This window comes from Heteronotia binoei, chromosome 16, assembly GCF_032191835.1.
Source record: "Heteronotia binoei isolate CCM8104 ecotype False Entrance Well chromosome 16, APGP_CSIRO_Hbin_v1, whole genome shotgun sequence".
Lineage (NCBI taxonomy): Eukaryota > Metazoa > Chordata > Lepidosauria > Squamata > Gekkonidae > Heteronotia > Heteronotia binoei.
The window spans coordinates 48867052-48889570 of record NC_083238.1 but is presented as its reverse complement, the minus strand read 5'-3'; the positions used below and the strand labels follow the sequence as shown (position 1 = coordinate 48889570).

The window sequence follows — 22519 nt, the reverse complement described above, 5'->3', positions numbered from 1 at the left end:
GAAGAAGACTGCAGATTTATACCCCACCCTTCTCTGAATCAGAGACTCAGAGCGACTTACCATCTCCTATAATATCTTCTCCCCCACCACAACAGACACCCTGTGAGGTGGGTGGGGCTGAGAGGGCTCTCACAGCAGCTGCCCTTTCAAGGACAGCTTTGCGAGAGCTATGGCTGATCCAAGGCCATTCCAGCAGCTGCAAGTGGAGGAGTGGGGAATCCCACATAAGAGTCCGCACGCTTCTCCCACATAAGAGTCCGCGCGCTTAACCACCACACCAAAATAAAGTGCACAACTGTATCAATCTGAAACCGTCCCGCCCCACCCACCCCGATCCATGGCAAAATTGTCTTCCACAAAACTGGTCCCTTGTGCCAAAAAGGCTGAAGACCACTGGATAAGCCACTGCAAAACAACGGTATTAGAATCAGCTCTAGTAAGTTCCCAACTTTTTTTTAGCAAGTTCTTGTTTCTGTAGCCTATGGTGTTGGGGTTTTTTCCCTCCCCTACACTTAACCACTACACCAAATTGGCTCTCCTGGGGGATGTTGTAATTCCCAGTTCAACCAGGAGCCTGGACTATGCTTTCAAAGATTGTTCAAAAAACAGTTCCCGGTGGGTAGCTATAATATAGCGGGTTGAAAGCAAGGAGGAGACGCGGTTGCAGTCGTCATAGCTCTCTTTCTTAGTTTCAGCATGGTAACGGCTGAATTAGAAGACTGCCTAACGGGGCCAACTATATACACTTCAAGGTTCCCACGCTAGGATGCCATTGGATCATTCAAACTAGCAGGGGGCCCGTGATTGGAGCAGGGCAACAGGGATTTGGATCCTGTCCATTGTTCCTGAGTCCCGAAGCTCATTCCTTCAAGCTCCAATGAGCCAGGCAAGAACACACATAGTCCATATACACAACAGTAGCCGTGTAAGTCTGAAGCAACAGAACAGAGTTTGAGTCCAGTGGCACCTTGAAGACCAACAAAGTTTGATTCTGGGTGTAAGCTTTTGTGTGTGTGCGCGTGCACACACACAAGCTTATACCCAGAATCAAACTTGGCTGGTCTTCAAGGATGCCAGTGGACCCTAACTTTGTTCTCTTCTAAAAACAGAAACGTTGGACTCGTTCCTCACGTGAGTACACCACCTGGCCTTTTGTCCTACCTCAGAGCGACATTTTCTTCCACCAGAGAGTTCATGTGGATGCGATGCTTCTCCTCAATCACCGCGATACGCTGCAGGACCGTTTTCTCCGTGACAGCTGCTGCGGCTTTCTGTCAGGCGGGTGATGGAGAATGGGAAGGAAAGGGGGGGGGAATGGACAATGAACCTGCTCTGGGCCCATCCATTGCCTCCTCTGACTGGGAGGGTTGCCAATCCCCAGGTGGGGGCAGGGGATCCCACAGTTTAGAGCCCCTCCCCCCACTTCAGGGTCATCAGAAAGCGGCGGGGGGGGGATGTCTGCTGGGCACTGCATTATTCCTTATGGAAACCGATTCCCAAAGTGTATAATGGAGAATTGATCCACAGGTATCTGGGGCTCTGGGGAAGTAGTTTTCTGAGGCAGAGGCACCAAATTTGTAGCATAGCATCCAATTACTCTCCTCAAGACACCCTCCAAGTGTCAAAAGGATTGGACCAGGGGGTCTAATTCTATGAGCCCCAAAAGAAGGTGCCCCTATCCTTCATTTTTTTCGAGCGGAGGGAAGGCATTTGAAAGGTGTGCGGTCCCTTTAAATGATGGCCAGAACTCCCTTTGGAGTTAAATTATGCTTGTCGCAACCTTACTTCTGGCTCCACCCCAATGTCTCCTGGCTCCACCCCCAGAGTCCCCAGATATTTCTTGAATTGGACTTTGCAACCCTACTGACTGGCAACCGACAGGGAAAGATCTCTCTCTCTCTGCCTTGTTACCAGAGATGGCCTTTAAGTAGAGAGGATGGGGTTTCCAGCTTTCAGGTGGGGCCTGGAGATCTCCCACTTTTACAACTGTTCTCCAGCTGGCAGAGATCAGTTCCCCTGGAGAAAATGGCTGATTTGAAGGGTGGACTCTATAGCATTGGACCATGCTGAGGCCCCTCCCCTTTCATACTTCCCTCAATATTGTTGTCAGGCTGGGTGTTTGGTAAGAAAAGGCAGCTGGGATGGGTAGGGGTAATGAAGACAACGGAGCAGCTGAATTGTATGGGCTAGGTAAATACACATTATTGGGGGGTGGGGAAGTGGAACCAAAGACACCAATAAGGCAATGATTGGTTTATGGACTATGATTGGTTTATGGACTCTGTTGTCTGCTCTGAAACCTCTTTTTCTCTCACACTCCTTTTTGTTTGATGTTGTCATTGTACTGAACATCTGGCTGACGGAGAGTACTGAACACCTGGCTGCCAAAACCTCTACGCTCTTGTGTGAATTGTTGAAATCCTAATTTTAAAAGATATCTATTTATTTAAAATATTTGTATCTCACATTCCAAAATCTACTCGAGATATTGCATGTCTGTTTCTTTTGGAAATATATTAATGTGGGGAATCATAGAGGTGGAGGGGATCTTCAGGGTCAACTAGTCTAACCCCCTGCGCAATGCAAGAAACTCACAAATACCTCCCTCTAAATTCACAGGATTTTCATCGCTGTCAGATGGCCATCTAGCCTCTGTTTAAAAACCTCTAAGGAAGGAGAGCCCACCACCTCCCGAGGAAGCCTGTTCCACAGAGGAACCGCTCTAACGGTCAGGAAGTTCTTCCTAATGTTGAGCCGGAAACTCTTTTGATTTAATTCCAACCCATTGGTTCTGGTCCTACCTTCTGGGGCCACAGAAAACAATTCCACACCATCCTCTATAGGGCAGCCCTTCAAGTACTTGAAGATGGTGATCCTATCACCGCTTAACTTAAAACGTCCATTCAGTCCTGGACTGCAGCATCTCGTTTCTACGTGACTTATTGTGAAGATGAGTAAGGAAAAACCGTGTTGAATTTTATGGGCTCTGTAAACACTGTGAGGATGAATACGAAGAAATGGAGCTGAATTTTATGGGCTAGGTAAATACATGTTATTGTGGGGTGGGGAAGTGGAACCAATGTTGTATTCCACAGAAACCAATAAGGCAATGATTGGTTTATGGACTCAGAATTTCACAAAAGTCCTGCAGATGGCACTGCAGAATTATTTGTGATTATCCTCAACAGGGCCATATTACAGGTAGGGTTCCCAGGTCAGACTCAGGAAATATCTGGGGACTTTGGGGAGTGGAGCCAGGAGGAAGGTTGTGACATGCATGAATGAACTCCAAAGGAAGTTCTGGCCATCACATTTAATGGGGCCATGCTCCTTTTTAATGCCTTCTCTTTGTTGGAAATAATGGAGGATGGGGGCATCTTCTTTGAGGGCTCATAGAATTGGACCCCTCAGTCCAATCTTTTTGAAACTTTGGAGGTTTTTTGAGGAGAGGCACCAAATGCTATGCAGGAAATTTGGTGCCTCTACTTCAAAAAACAGCTCCCTTAGAGCCCCAGGTACTCAAAGATCGATTTTCCATTATACCCTATGGGGACCAGTTTCTGTAGGGGATAATGGAGTGCCCAGTGGACAGTCAACCTGCCCCCCCTGCTTTCTGCTAACCCTGAAGTGGGGGGAGGGCCTCCAAACCAAAAGCCTCTTTAGATAGAGCCTCTTGTCAGTCACCATGGCTAGTAGCCATCAATAGACCTTTCTTTCATTCATCTTTCTAACTCCCATCTCCCCACCATTTATGCTTGTGAGCACCACTGTGTTCATTGGCAGTGAAGTCCACAATTCCCCTGCCGTTCTGACCAAAAACAGACGTTCCAGAAACAGACTGGCATCTTCTGACACCTTAAAGACTTAAATTTTTATCCTAGCATCAATACTCCCTCTAAGCTGTGGAGTCTTGTGAGCAAAAATTCTACTTCATGAGCTACTGGCATTAAATTTGTGAGCTCCTGCATACATTACTTTGCTCTGGGGCCATCCTTCCTGAGCTAAGACAAAAATGTGTGAGTTGGAGGCTAAAAAACGGTGAGCTAGCTCACATTATCTCAGCTCAGAGGGAACGCTGCCTAGCATAGGTTTCCATGGATTAGAGCCAGCTTCTTCAGTTGCATGGGCGCTAGTTCACAAGATCTTATGCTGAAATAAAAATCTTGTTGCTGCTAAGGTGCCACCTGCTGCCTCAGACTAACCCAAAAAAACCCTTTTGGACTTTCCCCAGAAGTATTTCTTCTGGGACTTTTACCTCATGTTGGAGCTCCATCTCCGTGTTATGAAGAGTTGAAGCAATGGAGTTCAAAGTCTCATTCTTTTCCTTCAGCTCTTCCTCCAAAGTCTTTTATTGGACACAATAGCAACAAAAAAGCGTTTATTCAATTAATTTAAAACATTTCTATCCTGCATGTTAACGGTTGCTCAAAATATTGACTTAGAATAATTGAATACAAGCAGGGCCTTTTTTGTAGAAAAAGCACCGCAAGAACTCATTTGCATGTTAGGCCACACCCCCTGACACCAAGCCAGCCAGAACTGTTCTTGCTAAAAAAAAAAGCCCTGAATACAAGGCACAGAAAACAAATCAGAGTTAAAACTGAAGTCAACAGCACCATTAAATTTAGAAATGTTCTTCACTCTGTTATCTTGCAAAAGCATCTAACGACCAAGAGGAACGGACAGCAGTGAAGCACTTTGGGGAAGGTCATACCACAGAACTAGGGCTGGCTCTGCCAAAACCCCTGTTAGTTAAAATTCTGGCTCCCAAAAGTTAAGGCCCTTGGAACAGGACTTTCATTGAAGATCTTCGAAAGGCAGCTTTATACATTACTGTAATTCAGGGGGTTTTTTGTAGCAGGAACTCCTTTGCATATTAGGCCACACACCTCTGATGTAGCCTGTAAGAAAACCTCTTACACCCCTGTAAGAAGAGCCTTGTAAGCTCCAGGAAGATTGGCTACATCAGAGGGGTGTGGCCTAATATGCAAAGGAGTTCAAGCTACAAAAAAAGCCTTGCGTGTAATTTATAGTTATACGTGCATTTGTCACAGCTTTTCGTGTCTGTCTTGAGGGAAATCTGAACTAGAGCACAGATTCTTTATCCCTCTCTTTTCCTACAGCTGGATTTATTCATAGTCATTGTGTCGGTTTGCCAGTCTCCAAATGGCACCGAGAGATCTTCTGCTATTACAATTGATCTGCAGATGACCAAGATCAGTTTCTGTGGAGAAAATGGCTGCTTTGGAGAGTGGAGTCAGGCCCAGGGGGCAGTGGCCCAGATGCCCTACAGCTAGGACCGCCCCTGCTTAGGCTTTGAGTCCATCATCCTTGGAGTAGAACGCATAAAAGGAAGTACTTCTTCACTCAAAGGGTGATTAACATGTGGAATTCACTGCCACAGGAGGTTGTGGCAGCTACATACATAGATGGCTTCAAGAGGGGATTGGATAAACATATGGAGTAGAGGTCCATCAGGGGCTATTAGCCACAGGGTATTGATGGAACTCTCTGTCTGGGGCAAGTGATGCTCTGTATTTTTGGTGCTGGAGGGGCAACAGTGGGAGGGCTTCTAGTGTCCTGGCCCTGCTGATGGCACCTGGGTGTTTTTGGCCACTGTGTGACAGAGCATTGGGCTGGATGGGCCATTGGCCTGATCCAGCATGGCTTCTTTTATGTTCTTATGATTCGATATCTTACTTCATCAAGGCTCTGGCGGCTGATTTTTTTTTTAATTAATTGGCAAGTCTCCATTTGGTTGAAAATAACAGTGACATATATTAACAGAAACCCCAGGAATAGAGAGTTAAAAATTATGTCCTGCTGTGACAACATTTCAATAATTTATACAACCTAATCCAAGAGGTACCACACATGTATTTTTTTTTTCAAATTCTTTTTTTTTTAAATAATTGAAAATTTAGTTTAGAACTTACATATGTATTTGACTGAGAATCCTGCCTTCCTAGTCCACCCTGTAGCTGCAGGTTGGCTCATGAAATAATAAAGAATTTTAACCTACCCAGGGCTTGTTTTGTAGCAGGTGATGCTTTGCATATTAGGCCACACACTCTGATGTAGCCAATCCTCCAAGAGCTTACAGGGCTGTTCTTACAGGGCCTACTGTAAGCTCTTGGAGGATTGGCTACATCAGGGGGGTGTAGCCTAAAATTCAAAGGAGCTCCTGCTACAAAAAAAGCCCTGAGCTTATCTTATGTACAGCCATGGTAACTCCATCTTGGTTGCTGGCTGGTGCTTGAGTTCTGTGAGGGGATGGCTCAGGCTGCTCCCAAGACAATATCCTTCCCTTTCAGGCTTGTTAGTAGTTCTTATCTAGGAAGCCTGACACCAGGTGTTAAGATGGCCTGGCTCATCCTAGTGTTTGAGTTCGCTTGCTTTTTGACCTGTAGCCAGGAATCAAGGTAGAGGATGCTCAGTTTTAGCTACGCATCTTGTCTTGAGATCTGGCTAAGTTTCACAGTGCGTGTGTGTGTTTGAGATCCAGCAGATGGGAGCTTAGCCTGCTATTTCTGTAAACTGGATCATGGCTTCTTAAAATCTCCTTGTAAGAAAACCTGGATCTTGCATATTGTTTCCTTGGGATTTCTGCAAACCTGGAGCTCCTGGCCAGAGCCTTAAACACTTTGTTCATTGTAAACACTAAGGGGAAACGATTCAGGGCTTTTTTTGGTAGGCTACACCCCCATACCCCCCCCCCCCAATGCAGCCAATCCTCCAAAAGCTTACAGTAGGCTCTATACTAACAGCCCTATAGGCTCTTGGAGGATTGGCTACATCAGGGGGTGAGTGGCCTAATATGCAAAGCAGTTCCTGCTACAGAAAAAGCCCTGGTGGACTGGCTCCTTGTTGATTCTTAAAACATTCTGATAGGAATGGTTTGGTTCTCAGTGTGTACTGTACTTACACAGCCAACGGTCTGCAGCAGAATGTCATACAGGGCTTTTTTTGGTGGAAAAGGTCCATCAGGAGTTCATTTGCATATTAGGCCACACCCCCTGATGCCAGGCCAGCCAGATCTGTGTTCCTGTGCTATCCTGCTAAAAAAAAGAAAAAGAAAAGGCCCTGGTCCTATAACTCCTTCGTAGGAATGCTTTTCATACGTCTGCTCAAAGCTGTCAACCGTACTTACATCAATCTTTTTCATCAAAGTGTTTATCCTTTCCAAGTCCTCTTCGTGTTGATTGAGAAAATCCTGGAAAAGGAAAACTGCTGGAGAATCACGTAAGCAAATTTTAAAAATTCAGGAGACACAATTCTAAGTGCTTTTCCTGGTCTCCCTGTGTTTGTGGGGTGCATCTCGTTCTTTAAAAAAAAAAAATCATACCTTGACGGATACAGCACAAAGATATTTATTCATTTAATTCCCTTATACGCCACCTTTTCCCCAAATGAGGACCCACAGTGGCTTACATCTTCCTCTTCTCCTCCATTTTATCCTCACAACAGTCCAGTGAGATGGGTCAGGCTGAGAGAGTGTTACTGGCCCAAGGTCACCCAGCAAGCTTTCATGCACAAGCGGGGATTTGAACCAGGGTCTACCCAGACACTAGTCTGGCACTCTTAACCACTACACCACACCGGCTTCCACCAGATTCCCAAATGGAGGTGTTAATTAACTGCATGAAAATCTCAATTTGGTGGCAAACTCTTCTTTCTGGTTTCCATACGCTTTCCCCAAGGACTTGAAACATATTGAAGATTTCTAACGATGGCTGAAATAGAGGTGGATTCTTCTGAGGTTTACTCCCAACAGCACCCGTCTGCACAAATTTTATTTTTTTATTTTATCAGATTTATATCCCGCCCTCCCCTGATGGGCTCAGGGTGGCTAACAACAGTTAAAAGCAAACATAGAATATTAAAGAATAAAATATATAATAAAAACATTTCCCTGCATAACAATCATCAGTCATCAAATGAACCCTTGGTGCATTCACACTACACTAGATAACGCATTTCACATCTGGATTTTTGCTATTCTTACACAGTAAAAATCCGGATATAAAACACATTATTTAGTGTCATGTGAATGCACCCCCTATGTATGTATAAACAGGGCTTTTTTCGTAGCAGGAACTCCTTTGCATCTTAGGCCACACACCCCTGATGCAGCCGATCCTTCTGGAGCTTTCAGTTGGCCCCGTAACTAAGAGCCTTGTAAGCTCTTGGAGGATTGGCTACATCAGGAGGGTGTGGCCTAATATGCAAAGGAGCTTCTGATACAAGTCCTGTGTATAAGCCCTCTACTTAAATAGTGCTTGTGTGAGGAATGCCAGACAAAGAAGGCGATGCAAACAGAAGAGGAATGATTGAATTCAGGAAAGACTTTCCCTCTTTAAGACATGAACAGACAAAGCTGTCTTGTGCTACATCAAATGCCCTGCTCTCATTTTTCCTCCACCATTTGGAAGTAAGATTAAAAGTAAGAAAAGAAGGACAATGAATCCCTCCTCTCATCTACCTGCCTGGCACCAAGTTTATTAAAGTTCCACCATCGTGTTGAGGCTTGTTCATTGAGATTTTTGTTTTGTTTGTTGTTAATAATTAAGAAACTAAGAATTCATTTTTTTCTTAATTGGGTTGTAGATATCACTATACATTGACGTTCTAATTCAATGTTGTTTTCTTCTGGTCTTAATTAGTTTGCGGGGCTTTTTAAAACAAAGCTTTAATTTTGCAGTTGATTAGTTTCAGCGCCTTGCTGGGATTTCAGTGAGGTTTTAGTTTTTAGCTGTAGATCATTGCAGAGGAATTGTTAAATAGTTTTTGAGTTGGTTGTTGAATATGAATTATAAGATTGCTCTGATTTTTAAAGGTGAACACATCATGCTGCATATTTCTTTTTTAAAATTTGTGTTGGGGTACTTTGATTGATTGATTGATTCCGTTTATAAACTTCCCTTACCCAAAGAAGTTTAATTTTGTAGTTTTATTTTTAAATGTTCTTTTATATTAGTAGATTACAGGCCTCAGATTCAGCAGGAGCTCACAGGAGCGCAGCTCCTGAACCTTTCTGAGGGTTCCCCCTCTTCCTCTCCACCTTCCTTGTCCATTGAATAGCAGCTGCAGCTGCATAACAATCCCTGGGTTAGGAGAGTGGGCAGCCAGCCAGCCACCAGGGGCTTTGCCACACCCCCAGCAGCCTTCATTAACCTCTGGAGAAGCCCACACCATCCTTTCTCCACTTATGTGATTTTGGGCAGCGGGTGGCTTGCTGGCCTTTTGACTGCGGGAGATGGCCCAGGAGAGCCCCAGGTGAGTGAGGCCTGCTTGGATTGGCTGGATTTCTAGCCAGCCCAAGCAGGCCTCGCTTGCCTGGGGCTCTCCTTTCTTGCATCAGGTTGCTTTTGGTGGGGTGGTGGCAGTATATGCTAATGAGTTATGCTAATGAGCTCCACCACCTATTTTTCTACAAAATGACCCCTGGTAAATTATAATAGTGTGCTTCTGAGTCAATAAAACCGGATGATCAAGGGGAATTGGCAATACTACCCATGAGTCATTTGTGGGAGCATGACTCTCGTATATTGAATACTGAAATTCAAACAAACCAAAGTAGTGATTAAGAGAAAATATTTTAAGAGATATTTGAATACCGGATTGATAGAAAAATACCAGACAACAGCAGGCATAAATTTTGATTCAAACACAGTATTAGCATGATAAGCAATGAATGAGAAGGAGGAGGAGAAGAAGAAGAAAGAGAAGAAGCAGAAGAAGGAGGAGAAGGAGAAGAAGAAGGTCTTTTATATCCCACTTTCCTCTACATTAAGGTATCTCAATGTGGATTACAATCTCCTTCCCTTCCACACCCCACAACAAGCACCCTTTGAGGTAGGTGGGGCTGAGAGTTCTGAGAGAACAATGATGGGCCCCAGGTCACCCCACAGGCTTCATGTGGAGGATGAGTGGGGGAACTGAACCCAATTCTCCACATTCAAGTCTTGTCGCTCTGTTATGTATGTGGTTTTAGTATGTGATTGCTAGAGTATTCCTGCCTGGCTCATTGGAGCCATGAGAGCAGAGCTTGAGGACTTGGGAACAATGGGCAGTAGGATCCAAATACCTGATGCCCTACACCAATCACAAACCCCCTGCCTGTTTGAATGACCCAATAATGTGTTTGCTCAGGAACCAAGAGTTGTATATAGGTTTGGCCCCGTTGGCCCAGTCTTCAGTCTTGTAGGTGCAGCCGTCTACCATGTTGCCCCTAAAAGAGCTGTTAACGCTGTTCTCTTGTCTCCTCGATGCTCGGAACTCACGATATTATACACTCTTAACCAATCCACTACACCACGCTGGCTCTAATGCTTCCCCCACTATGTTTTGTATTGCTTATTGCTACGTATTGCTGAATAAGGCAAAGTATTGTTCGTTGATATAAGAAAATGAAGCACGATAAATAATTTCTTTTTAAAATCTGAGGTAAGGGAATGAGATTATGTTCAATGCACTTCCAAGTAAATTATTCAATTTTAAAGACACAAAAGAGCTCCCACAAAGTGTCTATCACTGAATAAGCCCAGTTTTTGCTCAGTTGGAAGCAGTACTTACTTGTTTCTCATCATGGTAGGCCTTGCCTAACAAAAAACTGTCCTTCTGGATCATCTTCTGGTGTTCCTCTATCTGCATCTCAAACTTCCTCGTCAAGGACTGCTCTGAGGAAAGCAAAAATATCTTGGATCTGTGTTAGTCATGAACGTGTGGATGGTGAGTCATAGAAACTCTTGCACATTTTTGTTGACCTCTTGTCCATCATTTTGTTGGGGGAATTGTGCAGAAGACCTGTCAGCTAGGAGAGGAATGGCACAGAAGTAATCAAAAATCTAGTATGTGCAGGGGGTGTGTAGAAAAAGTCCAGCAGGATCTCATTTGCATATCAGGCCACACACCCTGATGTCACTGTTGTTCCACACAGGGCTTTTTGGGTAGGAAAAGCCCAGCAGGAACTAATCTGCATATCAGGCCACACCCCCTGATGCCAAGTCAGTCAGAACTGCATTCCTGTGCGTTCTTGCTAAAAAAAACCCCTCTAAGTATGCACATTTGTGGTAAACTTCCTCAACTGTCCCTCATCCCCCCATTCCTCTACTGAAATTTGTTCTTTTGAATTAAAATAACAAAATTTTGGAAACTGTTCACATGTCTTATGTGCAGGGCTTTTTGGGAGCAGGAACTCCTTTGCCTATTAGGCCACACACCCCTGATGTAGCCAATACTCCAAGAGCTTGCAGGGCTTTTCGTACAGGGCCTACTGTAAGCTCTAGGAGGACTGGCTACATCAGGGGGTGTGGCCTAATATGCAAAGGAGTTCCTGCTACAAAAAAAGCCCTGCTTATGTGTAATATGTAGTTTGGTGTCGCTAAGGTAGTCAAACTGGTCTGGGTGTGTCAGTCCAACAGGCAGGCAATCATGTGACAGAATACTCCTCTATATAAAAAGATTTGAGTGTAAAGTGCTGTCAAATTACAGGCTGACTTATTCTGACCCCTCATGGGGTTTTCAAGGCAAGAGGTATTCAGAGGTGGTTTGCCACTGCCTGTCTCTGTGAGGCAACCCTGGACTTCCATGGTGGTCTCCCATCCAAGTACTAACCAGAGCTGACCCTGCGTAGCGTCCCAGATCTGACAAGATCGAGGATAGCCTGCCCCATGCAGACTATGGCAAAACGATCCTTACACAAAGAAATGCGGCATTTCAGAAAGACGAAATAGACTAGAACTCTTCTTCCTGAAATGTAACTTGTTGTTATTAATGCATTTATTTAATTAATTCCTTTATACCCCACTTTTCCCCACAAGAGGGCACCCAAAGCAGCTTACCTCATTCTCCTCTTCTCCCAGGGCCAGATTAACAATTAGGCAAAGCAGGCACTGGCCTATGGGCCCCCATGCCTTTAGGGGCCCTGGGCCAGGTTCCCCCTCCCAGTTTTCCCCCTGCTTGTAGCCCTCCCGGCCTGCACCAGCAGCCAGCAACTGAGCTGCTTTCTGCCCGACTTGCCTGGTGCGGCTGCTGCTAGCATTGTCACCAAGTGTGCCTCTCTCTGCCTCTCCCCTGCAGCTTCATCAAAGGGGGTTTTGAGAAGGGGCCTGCAGGCTGCAGCAGGCACCACAGGCAGCGGGGTGGGCATGTCAACTCTGAAATAATTTGTGAGGCCCCCCCACTCCGAAATTTTGACTGCCTAGGGGCCTCCATACGGTTTAATCTGGCACTGTCTTCTCTGTTTTATCCTCACTACAACCCTGTGAGGTTGGTTAGGCTGAGAGAGTATGTAACTGGCGGTGTTCCCTCTAAGCTGAGTTAGTGTGAGCTAGCCCACAGTTCTTTAGCTTCCAGCTCACACATTTTGGCTCAGGAAGGATGGCCCCAGAGCCAACTAATTGATGCAGCAGCTCACATCTTTAATGCCAGTAGCTCACAAAGAGGAATTTTTTCTCACAAGAATCCACCAGCTTAGAGGTCAACCAGTGAACTTTCCTGGCATAAGTAGGGAATTGAACCTGGATCTTCTAGATACTGGACTGACACTCTTCACCACTACACGGTGGGACGGTGGCTCAGTGGTAGAGCATCTCAAAAGCAGAAGGTCCCAGGTTCAATCCCTGGCATCTCCAAAAAAGGTTCCAGGCAAATAGGTGTGAAAAACCTCAGCTTGAGACTCTGGAGAGCCTCTGCCAGTCTGAGAAGACAATACTGACTTTGATGGACCAAGGGTCTGATTCGGCATAAGGCAGCTTCATATGTTCATATGTTCATGTTCACACCACACCGGTTCACCACACTTCTGTGTGTGTTTGTTCAGTGTAAGAGGATCAGTGACCAATGGCCACTGTAATAGTTCCACAAGCACACCATGGCAGAAGGACCGAAAGATTTACTAGAACAAGACCAGGGCCTTTCCTGCTCTCTGCTTGAACAAAAACAAAACAGCCAACAACCAGAAAGCTCAAGGGATGCCAATCCCCGGGGGGGGGGGAGCAGAGGGTCTCCTGATTTCCCCTTCTCCAATGCTGGCAAGCTGGGCGAACCCTCGCACCAACAGTCATCCATGGCCCCCGCTTGGAAAGAGTGGCACTGCGCACACCTGCCTCGCAAGCCGTGAATTTGCCGCTTGCGGGCAGGTGTACAGGGTGCCCATTCAGGGTGCTCACAGGGCACCCGCTCTGCTTTGTGTTGTTTGTATCCTGTTTAAGGCATCCAAACACATGTCCATTCTGAATGCATTTATCGGAGAGGCCTGTGGTGAGCTGAAATGTTAAGGAGTACTGTTAGAGCAATCAGAAATTCTAATAAATGAGAAAACCTTTTTAAGTTGATAATAGCACTAGGCGCAGGGCGACAGGGAAGAAATGCTGGCAAATTGGCAATTTCAATAAATTGGGCTCAGATAAAGACTCACTCTGCTGTAACAGTGCCTTCTCTCGCTCAGTCCTCTCGCTTTTCTTCCATTCGGCTTGCCTTCTCAACCACTTTTCTTCCATTTCATCAGAAATGCTGTCCTACAAGATGAGAAAGGAATCTGAACGATTACCAAAGATGTACTGTGCGAAATCCATACCCCACTTTTACTTAAAATGTGGGGCCAAGTAAACTGGAGAAAAACCCCATGCCATTAGCATCTGTCATCCTACATCATTTCAAGAAACAAAGAATGTCAAGAAACAAAGAATGTCAAATCGGAGCGTGATGGATCCGCTTTTAGTGTAATGTCTGACGACACCCTAGGAGGAACAGGAAGACTCTTCAGTGCAGTTTCATCTCTATTAGATGGACCGTTTCCTAAAGAAAATTGTGATTACACCTGAGTCGGGGTCCCAGTAAGACTGACGAATCTTTGGCGGGGGCGGGAATGAGTAAGGACAAACAAGGTGTGGTACATGAGTACCAGCCCACAAATGCTTTCCTGGGAAGTAAGTTCCATGGAACAGATCTAAGTAGAATTCTGAATAGGCCTGCTTAAAATTGTTCTCAGAATCGCTAAATGGGAGGGGCTCCAATTTTGGTTGAGGCACCAGTGATAGGGATGGGGCATTGCTAGATAGATACAGGGCTTTTTCTTTTTTTGTAGCAGGAACTCCTTTGCATATTAGGCCACACACCCCTAATGTAGCCAATCCTCCAAGAGCTTACAGGCCTCTTAGTGCAGGGCCTACTGTAAGCTCCAGGAGGATTGGCTACATCAGGGGTGTGTGGCCTAATATGCAAAGGAGCTTCTGCTACAAAAAAAAGCCCTGGATAGATGAGAGAGAAAGATTAAGAAAACAAATAATAAGGGGATACAGAAAGAAAAAAATGAGTTAAATAACATAATTGTGTATATCACAGATGATTATATATAACAAAGTGTATAAAACATAAGATATTTCTCCCCAACACGCCCTTCAATATAATTTTTAAGATAGTATCTATAAAGTACAATGATTCTTACTTCCGTTGGGGTACATTTATATTCAACATTTTAAATTTCAAATTTCATGACCAATCTGTTTTGCAGCTACATTATTTGAATCATTACTATATATTCAGTAGTACATATTTTCGCCTCTTCTGCATACTTGATATTACTTTCAACAGGAAATATATCAAAGTACAGAAGGAAAATCTATTACATATCTCATAATATGAAAAAACATGTTTCTCAGAATCTACTTTTTTATACATTTATATTCAAGATGTTACATTTAAAAGTTATTCCAATTCTGCTTGTACATTTCAATTCATTTGTATACAGTTAATAATAATAAGTTTGGGAATGAGGTGTTTTAACTCCCCCTCCTCTAAAACAATGAGTTGGATCCAGGGCTTTTTTTTGTAGAAAAAGCCGAGCAGGAACTTATTTGCATATTAGGCCACACCTCCTGACATCACCATTATTTCATGCAGGGCTTTTTTTGCAGAAAAGGGTCCAGCAGGAACTTATTTGCATATTAGGCCACACCTCCTGACATCACCATTATTTCATGCAGGGCTTTTTTGTAGAAAAAGGTCCAGCAGGAACTCATCTGCATATTAGGCAACACCTCCTGACATCGCCGTTATTTCATACAGGGCATTTTTGTAGGAAAAGTCCAGCAGGAACTCATTTGCATATTAGGCCACACACCCTGACCCCAAGACAGCTGGAACTGTGTTCCTGCTCAAAAAAAAGCCTTGGTTGGATCTAACCAGCTTTTCTAATGCTGAAAATGGGGAGGAAGGGGCTATAATCATTAATCACCAAAAAGGGAGGGGGTCTCTTGCTTTGGTGGGTGACCTCCCCTCCTGGTCCTTGCTGCTTTTCCATGGAGCAGCAGGAGCAAAGTAGGGGAGAGACTGGTATTAAGCTGATGTCACAACATAGCTTCTGGTGCAAACCGCATCAAAGTGATGCTCTAGGAATCACCCAAAACTGTGGTAAAACATAGAGTTTCAGGTGAATCCTAGAACACTGTCTTGGTGTGGTGATGTGACTTCCAGGTTTGTGCCAGAACTGATTTTTGTAGCGTTGGCATGATGCTAATTATGTTGTCTTCACCCCCTAGCCTCTCCTACCAGTTGCCAGCATTTGTCTTCCAACTAGGGGTTTTTTTTGTAGCAGGAACTCCTTTGCATATTAGGCCATACCCCCCTGATGTAGCCAGTCCTTCTGGAGCTTACAGTAGACACTGTACCAAGAGCCCTGTAAGCTCTTGGAAGATTGGCTACATCAGAGGGTGTGGCCTAATATGCAAAGGAGCTCCTGCTACAAAAAAGTCCAGGTTCCAACCCTAATTGTGGGTTCTGCATGGACAAAAGGGATGTGAGGTGGGGCTGTAGTAAAAATGGGAACTGCGTTTGATGGAGTGAGAAAGTTGGCTGGATCTAACCTGATGTTTTCACATTCCAAACTACTCCTTAGATTCAAAACTAGTATTCATCTCACGGCTTCAAAGAACTATGGGATAAGTAGGAGGGTCTCTACTGGGAAAAGGGTTAAACCCTGGCATTCCTCCACTGTCATTGCTCCAATAAAAATTAGACTTTAAAGTTTAAAAACTGATTTGACCATGGAATTTCTCAGCTTTTCTGCTTCAGCCCTGAATACAGTTCAAAGAAGGAGGCAAGGATTGCATTAGACATGTTTGGGGAAGAAGTAATTTAAATCTTACCTGGTACACGCGGAATGCATTCTTCAGATACTTGTATTCCTTCTGCATGCCACCTGAGAAAACAAAGAGAAGGGTTAAATATGTCACACGCTCCATCTTTTTACATTCTATTAAACCTTCTCTTTTCCAGGGTTTTATTTTTAGCAGGAACTCCTTTGCATATTAGGCCACACCCCCTGATGTAGCCATTTTTTGAGCGTTTACAGATCTCTTCGTACAGGGCCTACTGTAAGCTCCAGGAGGATTGGCTACATCACAGGTGTGTGGCCTAATATGCAAAGCAGTTCCTGCTACCAAAAAAAGCCCTGCCCTTTCCCATTTGATTATCTGAAGGATGGCAAAAAACAGCTGGACAGTCATCAGTAGGGAACCCCTTGTAAATCAGCACCAACTCTGAATTTGAATTGAACTGAATTTGAATTGAATTTATCAGATTTAGGTGGGGAGCTGTGCTGGTCTGAAGCAGCAGAACAATGTTTGAGTCCAGTGGTACCTTCAAGACCAACAGAGTTTATACCAGACCAACATGGTTTTCCCCCTTCCCCAATACAGCTGGTGGACCTCTTGATGGCACCTGGGTTTGGGTCACTGTGTGACACAGAGTGTTAGACTGGATGGGTCACTGGCCTGATGGCTTCCCTTATGTTCTGAAGAGCAAACATGGCTTCCCTTATGTTCTGAAGAGCAAAGGTCCATTCAGTGGCTATTAGCCACAAGATATAGAGGGAACACTTTGTCTGGGGCAATGATGTTCTGTATTCTTGGTGATTGGGGGTGGGGGGAAACAGTGGGAGGGCTTCTATTGTCCAGGCCCCACCGATAGGCGTCCTGATGGCACCTGGATTTTTTTGGCCACTGTGTGACACAGAGTGTTGAACTGGATGAGCCACTAGACTGATCCAACATGGCTTCTCATATTCTGAAGAGCAGAGGTCCATCAGTGGCTATTAGTTACAAGATATTTAAATGGTTTAAATGCTTTAAATGTTTTAAAATTTTAAATGTATTAATTATTTTAACTGTTTTATGCTTAAACTGTATTTATGTGGAACTCTGTTCTGTGAGCCGCCCTGAGCCACTTGTTGGGAAGGGCGGGATAGAAATAAATAAATGAATGAATGAATGAATGAATGAATGAATGAATGAATGAATGAATAAATAAATAAATAAATATAGAGGGAACACTCTGTCTGGGGCAGTGATGCTCTGTATTCTTGGTGCTTGGGGGGCAACAATGGGAGGGCTTCTAGCATTATCGCCCTGCTGGAACCTCCTGATGGCACCTGGGTTTGGGTCACCATGTGACACAGAGTGTTAGACTGGATAGGCCACTGGCCTGATCCAACATGGTTTCTCTTACGTTCTTAAATTTAGCTGAGTGCAAGGGTGGCATTTTTCAGCCGAAAAATGATGTTGCAGGGAATGGGTTAAAAATCCCATTAAATCCCTATACTCTGGAATGGGAAGGTTTAGTCTCAAAGGACCCTGTCACTGAATGGTGGCCAAACAGCAATGAATTCAAGGTATAGACTTTAATGTGTACACACGCTTCTTAAGTGAGCATGTACTTCTTAAGTGAGCATGCACACAGGGATAGCCCTAGTTCACGGGTGGGGAACCTTTTTTCTGCCAAGGGCCATATGGATATTTATAACATCATTTGCGGGCCATAAAAATTATCAACTTAAAAAACAGTGCTCCGCTGAGGCAGAATGAGGCAGAAGGCTGGTGCCTAGTTTGCCTAGTGGCAGGGCTGGCCCTGCATGTGCACAAAAGCCTATACTAGAATCAAACTTTGTTCAGCTCTGAAGTGCAGAAAGGGTGGGAAACTGCTGAACACCCTGGACATCCGCAGCTTCTCTGGTTCCATTTGACTCCCTCCAGCACGCGTACGCGCACACACACACACACACACACAGGGAGAGGGATAGAGGGGGGAGAGGGAGGGGGAGAAGGAGGGAGAGAGAGGGAGGGAGAGAGGGAGGGGGAGAGAGAGGGAGGAAGAGGGGGAGAGGGGGAGAGGGGAGGAGAGAGAGGGAGAGGGAGGGAGGGAGAGAGGGAGAGGGAGGGAGAGAGGGAGGGGGTGAGAGAGGGAGGGAGAGGGAGGGAGAGAGAGGGAGGGAGAGGGAGGGAGAGAGGGAGAGAGGGAGGGAGAGGGAGGGAGGGAAAGAGAGAGAGGGAGGGAGGGAGAGAGGGAGGGGGAGAGAGATGAATATAAAAGATCATGAGGGTGGGTGGATGGTTCATGCAGATGTAATGTCCATTTGGGCCCCAAGTCATACTCATCTTCTCTTGCGCGGTTGCCCTCTCCATCCGCAGCTCTTTCTTGTACTGTTCCTCCAAACTTTCAATTTCTGCTTTATGAAGTGTTTCAATCTGCCTGCAAAGACAACGTACAAGACGAGGAGTCTCAATAAGGCCTTGGCGGTCAGTGTTCCGCCAGGTACAATTCGTTGTAGGCACATCATCAGTGATAATGCTATCTCCCTATGTGGTTGCAGTTAGTTCCCTATTTGTGCTTTATTTGTGAATACCACCCAAAACATTGAGGATTTCCCAGGCATTGTGCAGTTTTGACAGGCGGAGAGCAAAAGCCTTGAAATATAAAACCACCCCCTTCAAAGGATCAGTAACATAGCAAGTAAGAAGAAGACGACATTGGATTCACATCCCACCCTTCACTCTGAACCTCAGTCTCAGAAAGGCTCACAATCTTCTTTATCTTCCTCCCCCACAACAGACACCCTGTGAGGTCGGTGGGGCTGAGAGAGCTCTCCCAGAAGCTGCCCTTTCAAGGACAACTCCTGTGAGACCTATGGCTGACCCAAGGCCATTCCAGCAGCTGCAAGTGGAGAATCAAACCCGGTTCTCCCAGATAAGTGTCTGTGCACTTCACCACTACACCAAACTGGCTCTCGAGTAGCATTGTTCCAATGTGGAGACAGCTCTGATTTCTGCTTTTTTCTTTTCTTTTTTTGCTTTCAATTCCAGTAGGTATTTTGCCCAGAAAGAATGCAATCGGTTCATTTGAAATTACAACATTACAAGTTTGCAGCATCCCAGTGTTTTCTGCACTATTTGTCTATTTGTTCCCAGACCAAATTTGTGGCAATTAAAAAACAAACAAACCACAAAACATCCTGAAAATGCAACTGATAAAACAACATGTTTTCCAGGGCAATTCTCCATGGAGATTATTCATAACTCCTCTTCGAAACGGCTTCTATTTCTCAGGTCAATTCATTAATTCTTATTCCCATCCCTGAATTTCTTAATTAATTCATGTGTTTTTGTGAGAAAGAGAGAGGCAGGGAGGAAGATTCCCCCCCCCCCCCATAAATTTTGTAAACCTTTCCCTGCGGCTCTGCAAGGAGAAAAAACCCTCTTTTATTTGGAGACTGAAACCACCCATTTGGATGTGGGTGCCTCAGTTGTAGGATGATGGATCTCAGGTTGCCAACTTCCATGTGGAGGCTGGAGATCTCCTGAGATTACAGCTAATCTCCACACAACAGAGATCAGTTCATCTGGAGAAAATGGCTGCTCTGGAAAGGTGGACTCTATGGCATTATACCCCTCTGAAGCCCTTCTCTCCACCCCTAAAATCTCCAGGTGTTTTCCGACCTGGAGCTGGTAGCCGTACTTGGAATCTCCCCACCTCTGTGGTAGCCACGACCCCTTTCTCAAAGTTCAAAAAGTGTCCACAGGCTTCACAAAGTTCAGGAGAGGCAGTTCTATGCGTCCTCTGAATCCTTTGGAGTGGGAGTCAGTTCCATCGAACATTTGGTCTTACTGGTGAGTAAACATATACAGAATTGGGCGAGAAGTCTCAAACCCTTCTGAGATAGACAGCCATTACTTGTCATTCACCTGGAGCCTGCGGGGCTGGGGAGGCCTTAGAAATACGTTTGGATAAAGGCTATAAGAAGAATCAACCTATAAAGGCTATAAGAAGAATCAACCTGCACAACAAGGTACCTGACTTTACTTTCATGTTCCTTATGCAGTTCGTTGCATTTTTCTTCCATCTCGTTCTCCAGCTGGGGAAATAAAAAGACAACTCCTCTGACTTCAAATGTACCAAATCATTCCATCAGGGCTTTTTTGTGTGACAGGAACTCCTTTGCATATTAGACCACACCCACTTGATATAGCCAATCCTCTTACTTCAGGGCCTACTGAAAGCTCCAGGAGGATTGGCTACATCAGGGGTGTGTGGCCTAATATGCAAAGGAGTTCCTGCTGCAAAAAAAAAAAAGCCCTGCATACCATGAGTGCTCTTTACAGCATGTTTCCAGAATGCTTCACTCCATGTAGAGGCTCTTTCTGATATGGAGGAGTTCACCATAGCAGTTTTAACTCCAGTTCTTTACATTTATCTTTAGGAGACCCTGCCTTTGTTTAAAAAAAAAAGCATTCTCTTTTTGAAAGAGATTTTGAAAGCACAGCTTCCCTCAAAACATACGTTCCCTTGACCAGGACAGGGTTGCCAGTCCCCAGTTGGGGGCAGGGGATCCCCTGGTTTGGAGGCCCACCCCACACTTCAGGAAATTGGAGGGAGGAGGAAATATCTGCTGGGCACTCCATTATACCCTATGGAGATCAGTCCCCATAGGGCATAACAGAGATCTGTTGATATCTGGGGCTCTGAGGAGGATTGTTTTTAGGTAGAGGTTTTAGGTAGAGGTAGAGAGCATAGCATCTGGTTCCTCTCCTAACTCCCTACCCCCCCCCCCACACCATTTCAAAAAGATTGACTGAGGGTCCAATTCTATGAGCCCCCAAAGAAGGTGCCCCCGTCCTCCATTATTTCCAAAGAAGGGAAGGTAATTCAAATATGATGGCTAGAACTCTGTTCAGAGTTCAATCATGCTTGTCACACCCTTGCTCCTGGCTCCACCTCCAAAGTCTCCTGGTTCCATCCTCGAAGTCCCCAGATATTTCCTGAGTCAGACTTGGCAACTCTTACGTTGAAGGGACTCACCTGCTTGTGGGTCGTTTCATGATCTCGGCACAACTGCTCCATAATGCCTGTGAGCTCTGAAATCTGTTCCACTAAGTCAGCGACGATGTCTTCCCTGCAAGAAGAAATGAAATGTTGCATCGTGATGCCGATCGTACCGTGTCAGAAGGATCAAAAAGAGTGAGCAAATAAGGAATTACCACCAAAGGTCTCTTCTGGATTCTGGTTTCTGCCAGTCTTCGGTTTAGGGATGCCAACTTTGGGTTGGGAAATTCCTAATGATTTAGGGGTGGGCAGGGTTTGGAAGGTGAGGGAACTCAGCAGGGTATAAAGCCATAGAGTCTACATTCCAAAGCAGTCATTTTCTCCAGGGGAACAAATGTCTCTAATCTAGAGGTCAGCTGGAGGCTGGCAAGTCCATTTACTGCCTAGTAGAGTGATTGAAAAGGGGAAACTGCTAGAAGAAACACAACCACCTACAACCCCTGGGAGATCTGTCTGGCCCCCTTTATCATGGTCTCCCGCCAGTTTTGTTGTTTTGTTTGGCATTCCCCCATTGACTCGTTCCCCCCCCCACACACACACACATACACGTGTGTGTGTGTGTGTGTTTTTAAATTTCTCTTAATGACTTTGATTAGCTGCTGCTTTGGGGGACCCTATAACATGGCTGGAAAGCAGGCATCAAATATGTCAAATAAATAAGATAAACACATTGCTGAGGAGAAAAAAGAAGAGAGTCATTTAAAATTAAACATGGTCCCCCTTGCTCGGGGCATCTGTCTGCATGTGCATGGCCTGAACTTGTTAGCCATTGGAACAGACCAAACTGAATCATGCGCACCTCAGGTTTACCTCAGGGCAACAATTCTCTTTGGCCACAGTAACAGGGGTTATGCCTGGGGTTATAAAGTCTAGTCTAGTCAAAACAGTATCCCAGAAGAAAGAATTACCCTACAGTACTGTGGGAAGTGTTGGAGGAAAAGAGTGAAGACAGAAGTAATCGTTTTGATTGTACTCCAGAAAATTGCCAGAGAGGTGGGTAGGAAATATTACTTACGTCTGCAGCTTGGGTGGTGTGCTATTGGGGGGGTTTAAAAGAAAGAAAGAGAGAAAGGATGATTATGGAATCGTTTCGGGCCATAAAACACATTCACATTGTAAAACAGCTTTAACTTTTTCGCGAAGTTTGCAAAATCTGTTGACACTTGTCTACATTTATCACATACAACAGGCAGGGTGTGTGACCCTCAGCCAGGGATACACCACATAACATGATACCCTGAATTGGGTCTCCGGGTTGCTGAAGAATTATTGGGAGAATTCCTGCCATGAGGATAGCATCAGATCCGTAAGAATGCCATCTGATCACAATGATCAAACATCTAGAGCTGTTATATTTCTTGAA

The 22519-nt window shown here is 45.0% G+C and overlaps 1 protein-coding gene across 1 annotated transcript in view; it reads right to left on the bottom strand.

The window, feature by feature from the left end:
• Positions 1–22519, bottom strand: part of FLACC1 (flagellum associated containing coiled-coil domains 1) — a 30244-nt gene that overhangs the window by 1582 nt on the left and 6143 nt on the right. The window contains exons 5-14 of the mRNA XM_060257290.1: positions 22172–22192; positions 21133–21226; positions 20127–20188; positions 18431–18528; positions 16149–16201; positions 13421–13520; positions 10576–10679; positions 7151–7213; positions 4256–4345; positions 1162–1271 (exon numbers count right to left, since the gene is read on the bottom strand). Of these exons, the coding sequence (XP_060113273.1) occupies positions 1162–1271; positions 4256–4345; positions 7151–7213; positions 10576–10679; positions 13421–13520; positions 16149–16201; positions 18431–18528; positions 20127–20188; positions 21133–21226; positions 22172–22192 (795 nt within the window). The remainder of the gene's footprint in view (positions 1–1161; positions 1272–4255; positions 4346–7150; positions 7214–10575; positions 10680–13420; positions 13521–16148; positions 16202–18430; positions 18529–20126; positions 20189–21132; positions 21227–22171; positions 22193–22519) is intronic.